Source organism: Petromyzon marinus, chromosome 55, assembly GCF_048934315.1.
Source record: "Petromyzon marinus isolate PM22_M1 ecotype Great Lakes invasive population chromosome 55, UKy_Petmar_22M1.pri1.0, whole genome shotgun sequence".
In the NCBI taxonomy this organism is placed as follows: domain Eukaryota; kingdom Metazoa; phylum Chordata; class Hyperoartia; order Petromyzontiformes; family Petromyzontidae; genus Petromyzon; species Petromyzon marinus.
The window spans coordinates 6,847,431-6,866,928 of record NC_133721.1 but is presented as its reverse complement, the minus strand read 5'-3'; the positions used below and the strand labels follow the sequence as shown (position 1 = coordinate 6,866,928).

General features: G+C 48.2%; 2 protein-coding genes across 2 annotated transcripts in view; one reads left to right on the top strand and one right to left on the bottom strand.

Moving 5' to 3' along the window:
* Positions 1 to 11,658, top strand: part of DCT (dopachrome tautomerase) — a 26,482-nt gene extending 14,824 nt beyond the window's left edge. Inside the window, exons 7-8 of the mRNA XM_032974902.2 lie at positions 2,319 to 2,523; positions 9,436 to 11,658. Coding sequence (XP_032830793.2) covers positions 2,319 to 2,523; positions 9,436 to 9,602 — 372 coding nt within the window. The 3' untranslated portion in view covers positions 9,603 to 11,658. The remainder of the gene's footprint in view (positions 1 to 2,318; positions 2,524 to 9,435) is intronic.
* Positions 11,365 to 19,498, bottom strand: LOC116954412 (P2Y purinoceptor 2-like). Its single transcript, XM_032974903.2, has 2 exons — positions 18,884 to 19,498; positions 11,365 to 15,281 (listed from the first exon to the last, which is right to left on the bottom strand). The coding sequence occupies exon 2, from the start codon at positions 15,246 to 15,248 to the stop codon at positions 14,127 to 14,129; it is 1,122 nt and encodes a 373-aa protein (XP_032830794.2). The 5' UTR covers positions 15,249 to 15,281; positions 18,884 to 19,498; the 3' UTR covers positions 11,365 to 14,126.

Sequence of the window (19,498 nt, the reverse complement as noted above, 5' to 3'; positions counted from 1 at the left end):
TGTGTGCGAGTGTATGCATGCGGGGAGCGGTAGTGTAGCGGTTAGCGCGCTGCACTGTGAAGCCGGCGACCCGGTGCTCGATTCCCGCTCATGGTCGATACCAGCGACGATTATCTGAACCGGTCCTGGGCCTCCCTTCGGTCGACTAAGCCTCAAATGAGTACCTGGTGCGGTGTGAAAACATCGCCACGAGGGAGACAAAGGCGGCCGGGCGTTGGTGCTGGCTTCCCACCCCCTAGTGCACGGTGTCGGCCTTCATAGGTGCTCGCTAACAGCACTTGCCTGAACAGTCTGTTAAAGGCTATATCGGGGGATATTTGTCTGTACATACGTATGTTGAACTTCTTTCGCTCCGTACGTAGCTAATCGTGCTAATCGGTGGGGCACCGCGGTGGAAGGACAACAAACTAAACATACAAAAGCAGTTCTCGAGAAATTACCGGGGGCGTGGCAATGTGCACCCCCGGTCCGGAACTTTGGGGGCAAGTGTTTGGGGGCATCGTGTAGAGATCTCGTGCGAAACCTCCCGAACCTGATGAGCTGCAAGGTGGCCAGAATACCGACATCACGTGGTCACGTGGCGTAAGTTCCGGAATACCGACATCACGTGGTCACGTGGCGTACGTTCCGGAATACCGACATCACGTGGTCACGTGGCGTACGTTCCGGAATACCGACATCACGTGGTCACGTGGCGTACGTTCCGGAATACCGACATCACGTGGTCACGTGGCGTACGTTCCGGAATACCGACATCACGTGGTCACGTGGCGTACTTTCCGGAATACCGACATCACGTGGTCACGTGGCGTAAGTTCCGGAATACCGACATCACGTGGTCACGTGGCGTACGTTCCGGAATACCGACATCACGTGGTCACGTGGCGTAAGTTCCGGAATACCGACATCACGTGGTCCACTGAACCGGAATTGATAGCTTGAAATCATTTAGCGCATATGTAGAAGCTACTACATATGTAGCTACTTTTGCTACGAGGAACATCCGGCACTGCAGAGGGCTCAGTTTTGTTCATTGCGCCTACGTCCATGCTAACCACAAGCAGGATTTTTTTTACGACACAATATGGTACGGTATGAAGTGTCACGATACAATAATGGCGTCATGTTTATTTGTACTTTTATGCACTGCACCTATGAAGAGATTCCTAAAAAGTTCATAAACTTCAGGTCAGTAAGCAGACGTTTGCCATGAGCTCTATAATCTATAATAATTATAATGCAACATGCTGTCAGAAAAAAAAGATACGATGTAATAATCACGGTGGCGCTAGGAGATATTATTTGGAAAAATTCAAATCGTATTTGAGGGAAATTATATAAGCCACAATAAACAGGATATGACAAAAAAATGGAAAATCTTACATCGTATATATTACTATTTATTGTGCGATATAAGATCGCCATTGATAATAAGAGGTTCTTAGCTCAATGGGCCTTACCCGAAATAAACGGACTAATTGATATCACCGTTGGCTAGTTTCATACCAAGGCTTTAACGACTAATAGTATATGCTTCATATTTACTTAAGGGTTAGGTCGTGTCGGAGTCGTACCAATTGTTAACTATAACTCGCCACTTACCCAACAGTCTCAATCTAAGCTATAAACTAAACTATTTTTTATTTTACCAAGTCAGGCCCACTGAACTAAACTATCTATCTAAACTATCTTTTTCAGAAGCCACCTGGCCACAAATGACAGCCAAACGAAGTGTATTATCATCACGTGGACATTTAGAGCAGCCAAACACTCTGAACGCGAGACATTGATTCTAAATGTGGAGGGGAAAACCGGAGGACCCGGAGAAAAATCCCCAGGGAGAGAGGCACACACACACAACCCTCCTACATGCCAGGCGAGGTAGCTGACATCTCGCCACGGGATGTTGTTTTTAATTCACACGGGAACACGTGGCCTTCGTGACTGCATAACAAGAGCCCCGCGACGCTGTGCGGGGGAAAGAGAGACACAGCAAACTCAAAATAAAGAGCAGGCGTCAGGGGTCGGGATCGAACCCACGAATTCCTGCATACCGGGCGAGGTAGTTGACGCCTCGCCACCGCAGAGCCAATCAAACCAAACAAACACGTGGGCGAATGTGCCAAGCGATTTGTTTTTTTCAACATCGCCCCTTGCTCCACCGCAAAACTACAGGAGACGACATTTGAAGAAACCTAACGCCCCCCCCCCCCCGCGATAGCCTTGCGCTCTGTAAGAATTGCGCACGAACGAATTCTCGGTTTGATTTCCCCCTCCCTGCTCCCCTCCCTGCCCCCCCCCCCCCCCCCATTGTTCAGGTCCTCCACACGTTCGTCGACGCCGTCTTCGACGAATGGATGCGGCGGTTCCGTCCGAACGTCACGGAGGCTTGGCCCGAGCAATTGGCGCCGATTGGGCACAACCTCCACTACAACATGGTGCCCTTCTTCCCGCCCGTGCCCAACCAGCTCATGTTCGTGCCCGCGGAGGAACTGGGCTACGGCTACGACATTCAGCTGCCCGGTGAGCGGTCGTTTTGCGGGGGGGGGGGGGGGGGGGGCGCGCGTGTTCCTGCGGGGAGTGGTGGCGAAGCGGTTAGCGCTACTGTGCGCTGCGAACCCGCTCGAGCCAGGGTTCGATTCCTGCTCACGACCAACACCGTTGACGAATTGTCTGAGCCGGTGTCCTGGGCCTCCCGTAGGTGGACTCAGCCTCAAATGCGTGCCCGGTGCAGTGCGTAGTCAACATCGCCACTGGGGAGACAAAGGCGTCCGGGCGCGGTGCTCGCCACCCAAACCCCTCGTGTACCGTTCCGGCCTTCATAGGTGCTCGCTAACAGCACTTGCCCCCCTACAGTCTGTTAAGGCTACACGGGGGATCTTTGTCTTTGTGTTTCTGTGTGGATGGTCGTGGGGAGCGGGAGTGTAGTAGCGGTGAGCGCGATGCGCTACGAAGCCGCTCGACCCGGAGTTCGATTGCCGCTCACGGCCAACATCAGTGACGGCTATCTGAACCGGTGTCCTGGGCCTCCCCCTAGGTCGACTCAGCCTCAAATGTGCACTGTACCGAGTGGCGATGTGTGAACATGTGTAAACATCGCCACGAGGGAGACAAAGGCGTGAGTCGAAATAAAAAAAAGAACTGCCCAACACATTTTTTGAGAAGGCAGATGGGGCACTCGCTAGGTCGTTTTGGGTGCTCTCTGACCGTGATTTTAGGAAGTGGGCCGAGTCAGAAATGCATGAGACTCAAGTGACACGGTAGAGGAAGAAGGAAAGTGAGGGAGTCGGGGGAGGCGGGGAGAGGAAGTTACAAAATGGGAAGTAAAATCGCATTGCATCAACAATAGGGAAACAAGTTCACCCCGCAGCGTTGTGGATGTTTGCAGTGTGGGTGCGCGTTTGGTGGAGTGTGCGGTGGCACTGTGCGTGGTGTTTTTGAGAGTGTGGTATAGGTGTCCGTGAGCGCTTGTGTCTGTTTATAGGCGGGGAGCCATAGGGTAGCGCTACGAACCCGGCGACCCGAGTTCGATTCCTGCTCACGGCCAACACCAGTGACGATTATTAACAGAACCGGCTATGGGCCTCCCCTAGGTCGACTCAGCCTCAAATGAATATCTGGTGCGATGCATAAACATCGCCACTTGGGAGACAAAGGCGGCCAGGCAGGGGTGCCGCCAGAAATTCTGGGCCCTATGGAAACCAAAATTTCTGGGCCCCCTACATTTTTTACAGATAAAATGTAACGCAATAAACATGCCCAGTATACTTTAATAAAGATACTTAGCACATTGCATAGTTAAAATGTCTAAAGATGAGTACAAAGCCTACAAAAACAAGAAAAAAATATAGAAATATGTACTTGTTTACATAAAAGGGAGAACATTTATTATCTCAATTGCAAGCACAACAGAACATAATGTACACATATTGACATATACTTTACATGAACAAGCTTTAGCTGGGTCAAACTGCTCAATCAGGAAACATCAGCTAGAACTAACCCATAATTAAATCAGTCCAGGAATAAAACTAGCTAGGCCAAAAGGGCTCAAAATGAAGACACACCAGGAGTAATGCCAGGCCTAAACCAGTCCAGGACTAAACAAGTACTGAACCAGACATCAACTGTTTGTTATCCAGGTCTAACAAAGTTATGTTCAACATCACTTTATAATGGCTCAGCGGCGTGCCTTTCTACTGGCAAAATCACGTATCAAATCATCAAAGTTCAGCTTTCTTGCCAGTTTGCTTTCAATGGATAGTATGGCAAGGTGACAAAGTCTATGCTGCAACATAGCAGACCTCAGATAATTTTTTATCAGTTTCAGCTTACTGAATGCTCTCTCGCCACCAGCAACGGTCACAGGTAGTGTGCAAAATATTCGCAAAACTATGCAGACCTGCCCAAAAATACTCTGCAGCTGCATCTTGTAAATGCTGTTGAGCAGATAAATTGGTGACAGACACCCTGTGAAAGTGGCCATGTATACAGAGTTGAGGTGTCTGACTTCATCTTCAAATTCACAAGTCAGATCAGTGTTGTATTTTGAAATCAATGGCTGGCATACAGAATGGATTTGATCATCACGTAACTGACCCATTTTTACAACTACAGAAAACTGATCCAAGATCTCAGCTGTTGTGGCAAACCTGGTACTTAAGTCATTGATTATGTGGTCCATCATGGGAAGAAACACAGTGTTTCTGAACATGGTGTCTGCACTGTGCTCCCTTGCTCCCTCTACCTCTGTCTCATCGTGAAACCGTTTTCTTTTCCTCTGGCGGCTGAATCCTGACCTGAACAGAGGGTTAATGCTCATCTGTTGGGCAACAAGTGATGCTTCAGAAAAGAAACTCTCCCATTCATCCCTCAGATGTTGTATCTCCTCCTGCAATGCTCTGATATTTTCTGCCTCTGTCTCAAGAGTTAATTTCCCTGACTGGAGAATAATATTCCTTTTGTCAATGGCTTGCAGAGCCATTGACAACAGAAAAACAGTATCAAAAGTTTCAAAATACTTTTTTAGGCCGCTGGCTTCAGACCGAGCCTCTGGTGTCAGACTGCAGGTTGAGATGATGGCATCAAGAGCTTCTAGGACACTGGGCAGGTGCTTGGCTATAGGTTGAACAGCCTTAACCCTTGCACTCCACCGAGTGTCTGACAGACGATCTAAAGTGCAACCCGTTTTTGCCTTATAGATGGCCCATCGCTCTGGGCTGGCACTAACACGTGCATAAAGGCGATTGACAAAGCCAAAAAAGTTGGTAACCTCTGGACTTGATTGAGCTGCATGCACACCAACAAGGTTCAGAGTATGAGACGCACAAGGGGAAAAAGTAGCCAGCTTATTCTTTTTTAATAATTGGGCTTGAACCCCCTTGATTTTTCCAGATATGTTTGCCCCATTATCATAGCCTTGGCCCCTGCAGTCATTCAGATCTATGCCATGACTGTTAAGCACATTTACAATCATGTCTGCAATCTCACTTCCTGTTTTTTTGTGAAAATCTTTAAACTCCAAAAACCTTTCAACAACCTCCCATTTCTTGTTTTCTTGATCAAAACCTACATATCGTAAGAGTAATACATTTTGCTCTGTATGTGAAATATCAGGAGTAGCATCGCAAATGACTGAATAATAGACTGATTCCTCCCTTTTCTTAAGAATACTACTTAACACTCGTTTTCCACATAACTCAATAAATTCGTTCTGAATATCTGAGCTTAAATAGTGTGTCAATCTTGTTCCTGTTTTTTTGTCTCTGACTTTTTGTAGATGTTCGTTGAGTAGTGGGTCGTAATGGGACAGGAGCTCAAGGGTGCCCAAGAAGTTGCCATTATGAATGTCCCCCAAGTCTTTTGTTTTACCCCTAAAGGGTGAATTTCGAGAGGCCAAGATCAAGGTTACATCTAGTATCCTCTTCAGAATAGCTCTATTTTTGTCTATTTCTGTTTGTATGAGCTTCTTCAGCTTGCTGTCTATTCCCCCAGGGACAGCTGCCATTACAGACTGTTGTAAGGTTTTCCATTTTAAGTAGCACTGCCTGTGTGCTTTGCTGCTTTCGTGGTTAGGGAATTTATCATACATTCGACGCCATGTTATGTCTTTGATTTTATAACCATGTTGACTGCTTAGTGTGCTCATACAAGGTTTCTTTAGCTCATGACCAAATAATGCACAAGGAATACAAAATAGTGCATTTGTGCTTTGGCTGTACATGACCCAGTCTCTCTTAATCTTTTCCCTGCAATTTCCTGACTTTGTGCACTTGAGGTATTCGGGGAAGGCTTTACCTTTTGAAACACGTGGCATTTCTTGTTCTTTATCTTTAGAAGAAGCTATTTTTTTCTACAATTTTTTCTATGTCTGCATTGCTAATTTTTGCTGGCCACAAACCAGGATCATTTGACACAACAGTCTCTTCTTCATCTTCCTCTGAGTCTGCTCTCATGGCTTCCCCTGTTCTCTCATCTTCCTCTGAGTCTGCTCTCATGGCTTCCTCTGTTCTCTAATCTTCCTCTCTTCTGTTATCTTCCTTTACACTTAGGGCTCCCTCTGTGCTCTCATATTCCACTATTCTCACCGCTTCCTCAACTTCCACACTCTTTCCTGGCAAAACTCTCTCTCTCTCTCTTGTTTCTGTGGGGTTAGGATGGCAAAATCATTTTTGTCCCCCAGTCAACAACAAGTTACAGCTTAGAATTAATATTTTCTTAACTGCATTGTTGAATAATATTATATGAAACATATAACTATACAACACAAGAAAAAAATTGGACAATCCAAAACTTAATTAGTTTTTTACTACCTTGGTAGCTGACCATGTTCACCTTACCTGACACTGAGAGGACTGGGTCATTAGTAGGAGAACGAGGTGCAGACAATAAAGCTGACTCTGCATCTGTATAAGTCAAACACACACACGTAATAATAACCATATTATTTTTATTGGCCTATTTAGTTTTCTTAATATAAAATATTAAAATATCTATTTTGTAAACTCCTTATAGCCAATGGTTACTACAGACACATGTTTTATTCAATTTTATATTATTTTTCTGGGGCATTTTATTCAAATTAAGAACGTCAAGTTTGACAGCATCGATCGTAGCAGCAGCACTGTCACTTCACAGCACACACGACACACACACGGCAAACTGATTTTGTAATTTTTGAAGCGTGTAGATTACTTTTTGTTTTGTAAAGTTATCATCATGTGGCGAACACAGTAGATAAGACGTGTTTAGAGGCTTCAATCTTCGTGAAGTTTCGCGCTCAGGCTCACCTTGTTCGGCTGTGACGGGGACGGGGGACGTGGGGGAAGGAGGACGTGGGTGTGCAGCAGCCGCTGAATCTGTGTCTACGAGACATGATAACCCCGGAGACAGCAGAGATGTTATTATTGTTGGATGTAAATCATAATTCAGTAATTATTTTACTAAGCTAGCTAGGTAAAAGCAGGTCATGTAGCAACAAAAATAAGTAACTCTGAAAGTTTTGGAATACAGGAATAGGGCAAGCTACCTTTCTTTTTGAAAAACTGTGTGACATACTGATTTAAAGCTTTCGTGACTGCAGTAATTCATATTCTTAGTTCTTTCGGTAAAGTCACGTTGAAGGGAAACAACAAAATAATGAAATATATAAAACAATAAAAATTCTCACGACGTTTCGACCATAACACACCTGAAGACGACCGTTTGTGTTATGGTCGAAACGTCGTGAGAATTTTTATTGTTTTTTATATATTTTATTATTTTATTGTTTCCCTTCAACGTGACTTTACCGAAAGAACTAAGAATATGTGTGGCATACTGTCGACTTCGGCGTTCTCTGTCTTCTCTTTCCTTCTTTTCTTTCCGTTTTTGATGCCCTGACTTTTGATGTGACATGCCTGCGTGTGTCACTGTCTGCACTGCATCATAGCAAGTGCAATAAGCAAGAGACGCTACACTAGCGATCGTAGCTCGGAGAAGCGCAGGTGGAATGAACCATTGTGAGGGGGAGGGGTGTGACTGAAACAGTAAATACATTATTTGTTTTTTTTAAATATTAAATCTATGGTCAAAACGGACAAAATACACATTTAGTGCATGAGGGGCCCTAGCACATTTAGTGTATGTATAAAAAAAGAGAAAAGAAATAAAAGAAAAAGGAGGTCTGCTCTTCTGGGCCCTAAATCAGCCTGGGCCCTTAGACTCGTCCTAACCTTCCACCCCTTTACGGCGCCCTTGCGGCCAGGCGTGGTGTTGGCCACCCCCCCCCCCCTCGTGTGCCGTGCCGGCCTTCATAGGTGCTCGCAAACGGCACTTGCCGCAACAGTCTGTTAAGGCTACAAGTTTTATGTTCTCCCCGTGGTCGCGTGGATTTGTCTCCGGGTCCTCCGCTTCTTCCCTCTACATTTAGAAAAATGCTTTCAGGGGCCACCCCCCTTCAAACATGACGTCACAAAGCTCTGCCCCCCCCCCCAAAAAAAAAAACATGCTTCAAATCGCTTTAAACTATTGTCATTGTAGTGCGTATTTAATGTGGCACTGCACTCGGGAGCGATAGCGCAGCGGTTAGCACACTGTGCCACCAACCCAGTGGTCCAAGTTGAATCCCTGGTCACGTCAACAACCCGTTGCACATTGTGTCTCAACTGATCTTGGATCTCACCGAGGTCAACTCGGCCTTGAACGAGCACCAGTACCCCGGCATTCGCCACTAAGTGACGGTGACGTCACCACGGTGGCCATGCCAGGCCAGGTGCACTTTGAGGCCACGTGAAATGTCGAAGGCTCGCCTGACCCAGGTGCCATGGGTTGGCTGACTGAGATGGCCGATAGATGCACATCAGCTGTTACCCCCCTACTGTGCCAACTTTCTGCATTTGAAATCAGCACCTGGTACAGTCAAACATCAGCATTGGGGGAAACGGAGGCAGGCCGAGCATGGTGCTGTCCACCCACCCCCTCGTGTGCTGTCCCGGCCTTCATAGGCACTCGATAACAGCACTTGCCCCATCCGTCTGTGCAGCCACCAAGGGGATCTCTTTCTTGTTGCCATTGGGTGTCAATGACACTGCTGATGACGATGATGATGCCGTTGCTGCTGTATTGAAAGAGTGATGCTCCAATGATGAGCATGATGATAATGCTATTGCTATATTCTTAGTTTTTTCGGTAAAGTCACGGTTTTGTATTATTTATTTATTTTTTATTGTTCTATTGAAAGTGATGCTCTTGATGATGATCATGACGATGATGCTATTGCTGCTCTATTGAAAGTGACGCTCCTGATGATGAGCATGGTAATGCTATTGCTGCTCTATTGAAAGAGTGATGCTCCTGATGATGATCATCATGATGAAGCTATTGCCGCCGCTGCTTTTACTACGGCTGCTAGCGATGATGCCAGTGACGACTGAAAATGTACTTGTCTCCAAACAGAGCCCAGTTCTTCCACACAACTGGTGCTGAGTTCGACCCTGGGTGCGGTGGCTCTGGTGCTGGTCTGCACCAGTATCCTCGTTCTGCTTCGTCGACGCAGAAACGGACCGTACCACCCGCTCCTGGCTAACGGGGGTTCCATTGTGGCTTATACCAACTCCGTGTGAACGCCTGCTCGCTCGCTCGCTCATCATCGAATCCACATTGTTGGCATCACCCGCAGTTGCAAGGCGCTCCGATGTTCTTGTTCTTTCGTGCTGTAACCACCCCGTTGTTCCGTACGATGTCTGACGTTTCGCGCCACGTGCTGGTAGCTTCTGCGGATTCCAGCAACTGGAGCGAAACGTCTGGCATACGTTCCGAACAACGCGCCGTGCCAACCGGATGCACATCAGAGAGCCGAACAGCACCACCGCGAAAACCCACACAGAAATATTATGCACAGTTGGTATTAATATCTTAAAGACACCTTTGGCAGCTGCAGGAACGACTTCATTTCACCTCAAATGGTTCATTAGCAGCAGCCAGCATCATCATTAAGAGGAGCAGAATCATAATAAACTAATACACCAGGAAAGGCTCACTGAACTACATACCTCTTTTTCAGAAGTAACACTTGTAACCAAGTAATACAGAGTGGCTTATGATTTTGGAAATGTAGAGCAGCCAAATACTCTAAAGGCACGTCGATTCTAAATGTTGAGGGAACAACCGGAGGACCCGGAGAAAAATCCACGTGACCACGAGGAGAACATGCAAACTGCAAATATACAGAAGGCGTCAGGGTCAGGATCAAACTCACGACCTCGTGCATACCAAGCGAGGTAGTCAACATCTCACCACCGTGGCACCCAAAAGCAGTAGTTGGCTGTCGCTCGATTCCAGGATGATCTCTAACCGCCAGTGCCGGATTATCCTCGCAGCAAAAGTAGCTACTACATATGCTACGGGCCCCACACTTTCAAGGGCCCCGCGCTAAACGCTTTCAAGCCATCAATTCCGGTTCAGTGATTCTACACTTGCTCTATTACTATAGTACTATACCGCCTTCAACTTTTATGAATGACTAGGAGTTTAAGGTTAGCGATTTGTCGTATTATCCGGCCGTATTGCAAATTAATAAATATAATTACTTTACAATGCAAGTAAATTTTTTTTATGTGTTTTAATATTTACACGTGTTTTTATTTTACGTAAGGCCCCTTTATAACATATGCTACAGGCCCTGCACTCTTAATCCGGCACTGCTAACCGCAGTGTACATATCGGTCCTCAGATGACTCAGAAGTCAGACGTGGGAATCAGGGTTGAGAAACTCATCCTTGCTTCTTAACCCCTGTTTGGATGACGCACGGCGTCCAGTCTTCCAGGCAGTGATAACTACGGAATGGTATTACGATCATTGGTGTTGATTAGATCCCGATGTTTCACCGTCCCAATTTAACCGTGGCAATTCCTGATTGTATGACTAGTGCAATGTATGCAATCAAACGGTCGCGTCTTAAATGACCAATTCGCACTACGGTAAGAGGACGGGAAAAAAGGTGCAATCCTCCAAAATGGCGTGCACACGCCACCGCAAGTGAAGTCAAATTTGCGAGTGTTCTGTGTCAAATCCACGAGTGGTTCTCTCACGCCAGCGATTCGACCGGTTGGGAGCGATGTAGCAATGTCCGCGGTACGGTTACGGGAACGTTGGGCTTTTAACGTTGTGGCAATGGTCACTTGTAGTTTGTAAGAAGAAGGAAAAAACAAGCCTCGCCCCTTGCATTGCAGAATACCGTTGTGAACATTGCTGTAACCTCGTCCCGACGCTGTGTGGGAACGTTGCCACAATGTCGTAAGGTAACACCGCACCCGCAAATGTATACAGCCATGCCATGTGAGAACAATCGATTGTGAAATAAATATCGCACGCCTACGCATAACTGATTTAAAAAAAAATCTTTATTATTTACAAAAGTACAAATTTTAAGCACAAATACGAGCATCATACACACCTTTAAGTGAATACAGCGGTCACGTGACACGCGCCTAACTGCCATTAATGTTAACAGCCATGGAGGAACGATGGCATTTGCATAGAGGAGAGGCTTGTCTCGCTTCACGAGCGTTCGGTAACATCTTGCCACCGTGGCACCCTCGAAGCCCCGTGGTTTTGTATTTTCCTCCCCTGAAACTGCACGGTATACCCTATAAAGTCAATAAAATCATGGAAATGGACGCAAATTTCCGTATTTGTACTTCTTTTATGTCTGTTTAAAACAATGAGTCATCCGGTCATCTTGGTCAGAGAATATCTCGCTGGTTGTGCTTTTTTTTTTAAACGCAGGCATGATGCGGTCACCTCGTTACAGCTCAATCTCTGTGCAGGATGTGTAGGCTTATTAAACATGAAACTAAATGATGACTTAAAGCTTTCGTGACTGCAGGAATTCATATTCTTTGGGTCTTTCGGTAAAGCCGCGTAGATCGAAACGTCGTGATGTTTTTATCATTTCTATTATTTTTCTATCTACGTGGCTTTACCGAAAGACCCAAAGAATATTAAACTAAATGGTCCACGATAAAGTTACGACGATGTCTCCACCATACATGTGCCACATTTATAACGGTTACCACGTTGCACAATCCGTACTGAAAAAAAATAACCAAGAGGTATTGCCACAATTGATTTATTTCTTGGTCAAGTCGTGTACAAATGTGTGTCGTCAGCTCTCCTACACCGGTGTGTGCATGTACGTTGAACTTCTTTCGCACCGTACACAGCCAACCGTGCTAATCGGAGGTGTTGGAGAGCCAACCTCACAGTATTTAACTTGATAAACGACATTTCGCTTCAGATTGCAACAGCATCATCAGGTAGTTAACAGGAGCTCACACCTCAAGTGAACGTGCTTCCTTATCCGGGTCCTTAGGTAGATGACATGACGTCATGGCACAGTCATGCACGTGATCTGGTGCAATCATTAGTTGATTGATTTGGTTGTGAATTGCATGTTAGTGTTGTGAGGTTAATATATTTAGCGATTTGGTGAAAACAAGCTATTCTTAATCATGTTCAGGTGTATTGTTACGTTTGCTTGCGGTGAAACGTTGCGAAAACAACGTTCATTCAAACAACCTCATGGTAACGTCATTGCCCTAACGTTTATGTTTTGCTGGTTAATTGATCGCTCACCGCCTTTGTAATGAAGCTTTGGTTATTGAATACTAAGGTCTTTGTGTTTATTAAACCTTACAAATATCTCAAAGTAGAATTGCCGGCAAACACTCAAGATTTGGTTTAGACATAACAAATTAATTGCGTAAACACATCTTGTTTGAAAATACAATGCAATGTCAGATAGATGAAAACACCCCATTAAAACAAATACAGGGACTACTCTACTAACGAACATTCGACTTATGAACTTTCAGAGCTACGAACAAACCTGTCCGTATGTCCAGTTGCCTGTTCGGACCGAGAGTCGTAAGTTTAACCACCGCGTCGTAGATGGCGGTGGTGTCATCTACATCTGCAGAACGTGAAGAACCAGTGGCATCAACACCTGCAGAACGTGAAGAACCAGTGGCATCTACATCTTCAAGAACGTGAAGAACCAGTGGCATCTACATCTGCAAGAACGTGAAGAACCAGTGGTATCTACATCTGCAGAATATGAAGAACCAATGGCATCTACATCTGCAGAACGTGAAGAGCCAGTGGCATCTACATCTGCAAGAACGTGAAGAACCAGTGGCATCTACATCTGCAGAACATGAAGAACCAGTGACATCTACATCTGCAGAACGTGAAGAACCAGTGGTATCTACATCTGCAGAACGTGGAGCACCAGTGGCATCTACATCTGCAGAACATGAAGAACCAGTGGCATCTACACCTGCAGAACGTGAATAACCAGTGGCATCTACACCTGCAGAACGTGAATAACCGGTGGTATCTACATCTGCAGAACGTGAAGAACCAGTGGCATCTACATCTACAGAACGTGAATAACCAGTGGCATCTACATCTACAGGAGATTATACAACGTTTAAAATCAATCCCGGTGTTTAGTGTAAACATTGTACAATATGTTTGGAATCGACAGGAGTAAAGTTGGAGTTACGAACATACCTCTGGAACCTAACTCGTTCTTAAGTAAAGGAGTCCCCTTTATGTAAAATACATTTATGGAAAACAAAAACCACTCGCTTATAAAATTAAGGCCGCTTCTCAGTCAACATACCAACGTGGGGCCAAAGGTGATATACGGTTCGAGACAACGTTGGCCCAACGTTTTCCCGATCGTTCCTAGTTTACTGGATTTATGGATTAATTTTAAACGAGAATAAATCAAGACAACCACAAATATAGTAACTATAAACATATTTTATAAATCATTCACATTATTATGTGCACTTACAAAATACTCCCTGACCACGAATCTCCCAATTATTGCAACTTTACAAATCTCTCACGATTATTACGCACATTCCGCCAGTTACACAAGCAAAATCCGATCGCACCAAAACACACGACTGAAATTATTAACCCAGCAGCGGCTTAATCGCAGGCCCGCTGCCGCTACTACTGCCGCCACTGCTGCTGCACCTTTAGAGAATGGTGAGAGAGATCGTGAGACCGGTGATGCGTGCGGTGTCCCGACCGACCTGCCCGCTGTCACAAGCCCATGTGCCTCAGTCGTCTACACGAGCGCGCTCTCTTGCTCCATGACCCCTTCGGCGCCGGCCCTTGGCGCGGCGCTCTTCGAGGGCCGCACGGAGTGCAGGAACTCCGCGCGGATCTTCTTGCTGGAGAACACGAAGAGCAGCGGGTCGAGGCAGCAGTTGGCCGACGCCAAGGGCCGCGTCACCTTGTAGGCGGTGTTCACGGCGTTCAGGAGGTCACACGATGCGTCGCCGACGCCTCTCAACGCGTAGTAGAGAGCGCGCGTCACGTGGAAGGGCACGAAGGAGATCGAGAAGACGAGCATCACCGTGAAGATGAGCCTCGTCGTCCTCATCCTGAAGGCCCGCGAGCGATCGTTGGGGCCCAAGCCGCCGCCGCCGCCGCCGCGCAGCTTGCGGACGATCATGCAGTAGGACGCGAGGATTGAGCAGAGCGGCAGCGCGAACAGCGTGACGGACGTCACGCAGCTGTAGACGAGGAAGCTCTGGAAGCGCTCCTTGGTGGTGGTGTCCGGGCACACGATCTTGTTGGCCGACGCCGAGGGGGGCTTGGTGGTGGTGAACGAGAAGATCGGCGCCGTCTGAGCGAGCACCGCCACCCAGACGGCGGCGCAGACCCAGGGAGCGGCGCGCGCGCTCAGCAGGTGGCCGGCGACGCGGCCCTCCTTGGGGCACCCGCTCCAGCGCACCTTGAGGTAGCGGTGCGCGCTGATGCACGCCAAGAACATGATGCTCGTGTACATGTTGAAGTAGAACGTGAAGCGCGCCGTGGAGCAGAGCGCGCCGCCGAAGGGCCAGTGGTTGCCGAGGGCGTAGTAGACGCCCAGCAGCGGCAGCGACAGCGTGTACAGGGTGTCCGACACGATGAGGTGGAACATGCAGTGGTAGTAGAAGTTCCACCTTCGCCTCTGTCTCAGGAAGATCCAGAGGGTGGCGCCGTTGAGGGGAGCTCCCAGGGCGAAGCACAGCCAGTAGGTCAGGGGCAGCAGGACGTACTTGAAGTCCTCCTGGAAAGTGCAGCGGTACTGGCCAGGCGAAGGCGGCCGCGGCGAGGCGCTGCTCCAGTTTGCGGACGCGTTCCACGGGACCGGAGAGGTGAAGTATGTCGAGAGCGCGTCCGGTTCCGTGAACGGGTCCATCGTGTGGGGGTGTGGGCATGCACACACGCACACCTGTGGGGATGCAGGATGATGACGACGATGATGATGATGATGGCAACTATGTCTTCTTTACACACACAAAGCCAAAAGATCCCAGTCACCCCGGGCATAGCGTTTGAATGGATTGTTGCGGCAAGTGATGTTACCGAGCGCCTATCAACGAAATCCGGCACGGCACACGGGAGGGGTGGGGGGGGATGGCCAACTCCATGCCCGGAGGTTCGGCTCTCCGAACCTCCGAGCAAAGGCTGCGGAAAGCCTCCTCATTCTCTGACGTGGGACGCTGTAGACGATGATAGTGGGCCTGTCGCTTTTTCTCAGCCAGCCTGAACACCTCTTTTGTCAGCCAGGGTCTCTGGGGAGGTCTGGACCGCGTACCCAAAGCAGCCATTGCAGCTGCATGAGTCACAGTCCAAAACCTCGCCCATTAACCCTCGACATCAGGAGGGGTGGGGGAAGATGCCAACCCCAGCTGCATATGATGATGATATTCTCCCTTGCAACATTCATCAGCTAGCTGAGACCAGGCCACTCTGGGTTTGAATGGGGTCCTGGGTGTACACCCACCACCGCACTGGAAGAATGGCAGGCGCATCTTACAGATGATAAGTCGATGGTCAGTTGGCAGATCAGCTCCACGGTCGGTCCTGGTGTCAAGAACATGGGCCCGCATCCGCTGTTCCGTCACTATGTAGTCCAGAAGATGTTCTTGCTTGGACCCGGCATGCATCCATGATGTTGTGTGGATGCGCCGATGCCAGAACAGCGTGTTGGTAATAACAAGCCCATGAGCTGCACAACAATATAGCAGCCTCCTACCGTTGTTATTGAGCTGATCTGGCCCATGCCTTCCAATCACTCCAGACCAGGTGCCAGCATCATGACCAACTCGGGCATTAAAGTCACCCAACAGCATGACTATCCCGAGGGGCCACTTTAGCAAGCACCTGTGACAGGAGGTCATACAAGGCATCTGCCCTGCCTACATCGCTCCACGGATGTTCGTCTTCGGTGGGGGCATAAGTAACCACGACCATCACTCCTCGCCTCTGGTTGATGGGAAGGCGAGCTCAAAGTAGCCTAGGGCTTACAGCTTCCCACACATCACCGACACGCTCCCACGCCCCCTTCATTATTTTGTTCAGAAGAATAGCCACTCCCTGTCGTTTGGCAGTCTCCTGCCCCGAGTAGAGGACTGTCCACCCCTCATGGTGGCAGGAGCCAGAGCCGGTCCACCGGACCTCCCGAATACCACAGAGATCCAGGCGGTACCGGTCCAGGTCCCGACAGTGGAGTGGCAGCCTTCTCCTCCGCAGTGAGCGTTCGAACATTCCACATGGCCACACGTCGTGGTTTTTTGCTGTTTCTGGAGGAACCCCGAGGATAAGGATTCAATCTCCTGGCTCCGCCAAATGGGGTTTGGCCAGGAGACGTCATAGACGCCTGTCCCCCCGGGGCCTCTGGCACAAGCTTCGTTTGATATTTTTTCTTTGGTATCGTGGTAATTAATTGAAGGTAAACGGGTTACCAGCCCCTCGCACCCGTCCAGAGCCACCATTTGGCCGCTGTGGTGGCTGCAAACGCCATGAGGGGAATGGCAAATCTAAGTTGGTCCTCCCCACCACGGCACTGCTCACCACAGCGTTGCCGTCCGGCACCAACGAGGAGGTAGGGGGCTGTTTTGCCGGACTACACAGACACACACAGACACACACACACATACACACAAACACACACAGACACACAAACACACGCGCACACACACGCACACACAGAAACACACGTGCACACACAGACACACAAACACACGTGCACACACAAACACATACACATAAACACGCGCACACACAAACACATACACATAAACACGCGCACACACAAACACACATACACACACAAACACACACATACACACAGACACACACATACACACACACAAACACGCGCATACACAAACACACAAACACACATACACACACAACACACACACACATACACAAACACACGCGCACACACAAACACGCGCACACACAAACACACATACACACATAAACACACACATACACACAAACACACGCGCACACACATACACACAAACGCACGCGCACACACAAACACACGCGCACACACACAAACGCACGCGCACACACAAACGCACGCGCACAAACGCACGCGCACACACACACAAACGCACGCGCACACACACAAACGCACGCGCACACACACAAACACACGCGCACACACAAGCGCACGCGCACACACACAAGCGCACACACACAAACGCACGCGCACACACAGACACGTGCGCTGCATCAGTCGCGTGCCGTGGCTGGTATTGACCCCCCACGGCACCACTCCGAACCCCGTAGCGAGACCCGTATCGAGACCTTGTTTAAAGGGGATCATACAGAGAACTTCAGGGGGGGTTGGGTCGGGGTGGAGGGCACGACAGAGCCAATGTCAAACTTTGAACACGTGCGAAACGCGAAACAGAATGAGAGACGGGACGATCTGCTTTTGTCTATTTTACATTCTTCTCGAACTCACCCCCCCACCCCCGTGTATATTGAGGTGTGCCTGAGCTTTCAGAAGCCCCACTCCTTCTCTCCCCCCGGAGCCGTGCTGAATTGTATAAACACAATACGAATATTGTTGTATTATACCCTTTCTGGCAACAAAACGGGTGTTAAAGATATTCAAACACCGGATACCTTTAGCAAGGACTCATGTCTGCATCGACCACACGTACTTGTGGCAAAACATGCAAACAATAACACTCTGATAATACTAATAGCAGACGCATTGTCTTTGAAACTGATTGGCCTACGCCAGAGACAACCTTTTTATTGTCAAAAAGGGTAAAGCCTTTTCTTATTATTTCCCCCCCATCAATCTGATACTCTTAAGAAAGGTCCCATGGATACATGCTGAATGCTAGAATAGCATTCAGCTAGAATAGCATTCAGCATGTATGCTAGAACGCCTGAAGGAACTCCCCAGGGACGTGGAGCGAAACATCGGACATCGTGCCGAACAACACGAGGTACACAATCCAAGACAAAACAAAAAATAAATCGAGAGACCGGTGGTGACAACTCTAGGGCTTCGATAACGCTATCGTCGTTGTTGATTTGTGAGTTGTTACTTAATAAAGAATTAAAGCTTTCGTGACTGCATAAATTACTCATTGTTTTTTTCGGTAAAGTCACGTATGTAGTAAAATTATATTAAAATAAATTCTAGATTTGAAGCTTTCGTGACTGCAAGGATCCATACTCTTAGGTAAAAAAATAAAACAACAAAAATCACGATGTTTCGACCGCAACACAAGCGATCTTCATCAGGTGTAAAAAACAAATAGCACATAGGGCGACACCAACGCAACACATAGAGAGCGTTAAACTGCCACGGAGGTAAATACAACAAGAAGATGAGAGACGATAATTCAACAAACCTAAGAAAAATTTACGTGCTGCAAAACCAGTCGGGCCAACGACGCAGCTTAGACACTTGCCTGGCGGACCACGAATTTCAGAAGAGCGCTAAATTTCGTGTTCATCCTCTGGGTTGAACGCACCAGCATAGCCAGAGTTATTTACTTCATTCTTCCTCACCTTGCCTCTGGAGGCTCCCGCTTGGTTACTTGGGTTGCCTCTTATCAGCGCCCGCTGTGGTTCTGCGATAAGGTTTTGCGGGCAGCCCGGGGCTCTTGTCGCACTCGTGACATCGGTTGCGTGGGTGTGGCTCACCCCACGGGCGGACGGAAGTTTCAGTTCCCTCGTGGAGTTCGCGAGGCTTCAGCCGGCGACGCCCTCGCTGCAAAAGCCGACAACCGAGTTCGATTCCCGAACCTGGCCCTTAGCATCAGCGGCGATGTGCGGGGACGCTCTCTTCGCAATTTTCGCACTGACGGGTGCGGGGAAGTATGGTCAAAATGACCCCCCGCCCCCAGCAGTGGATTGGCAAAGGGCTGTACATGCACTGAGTGGAGCAATTTTGTCGCCGCTTCGTCTGCGGGGGTCTCGATGGATTGTTGCATCGCGACACCGTGGGAGGCAGCGATGGCGTGGAGAGGCCTTCGTGCAGAATTGGGTAGATCATGGCCGGTGGTGATTGTAAAATTTACGCATGGGATCGAGGATCGCTGAGCTTGAATAACATTGACTTGACCCTTTCGGTAAAGTCACGTTGAAGGGAAACAATAAAATAGTAATTCATATTCTTAGCTC

Excerpts from the sequence above, each read along its gene's own strand:
- LOC116954412 (XM_032974903.2), bottom strand. The coding sequence starts at position 15,248 with ATGGACCCGTTCACGGAACCGGACGCGCTCTCGACATACTTCACCTCT.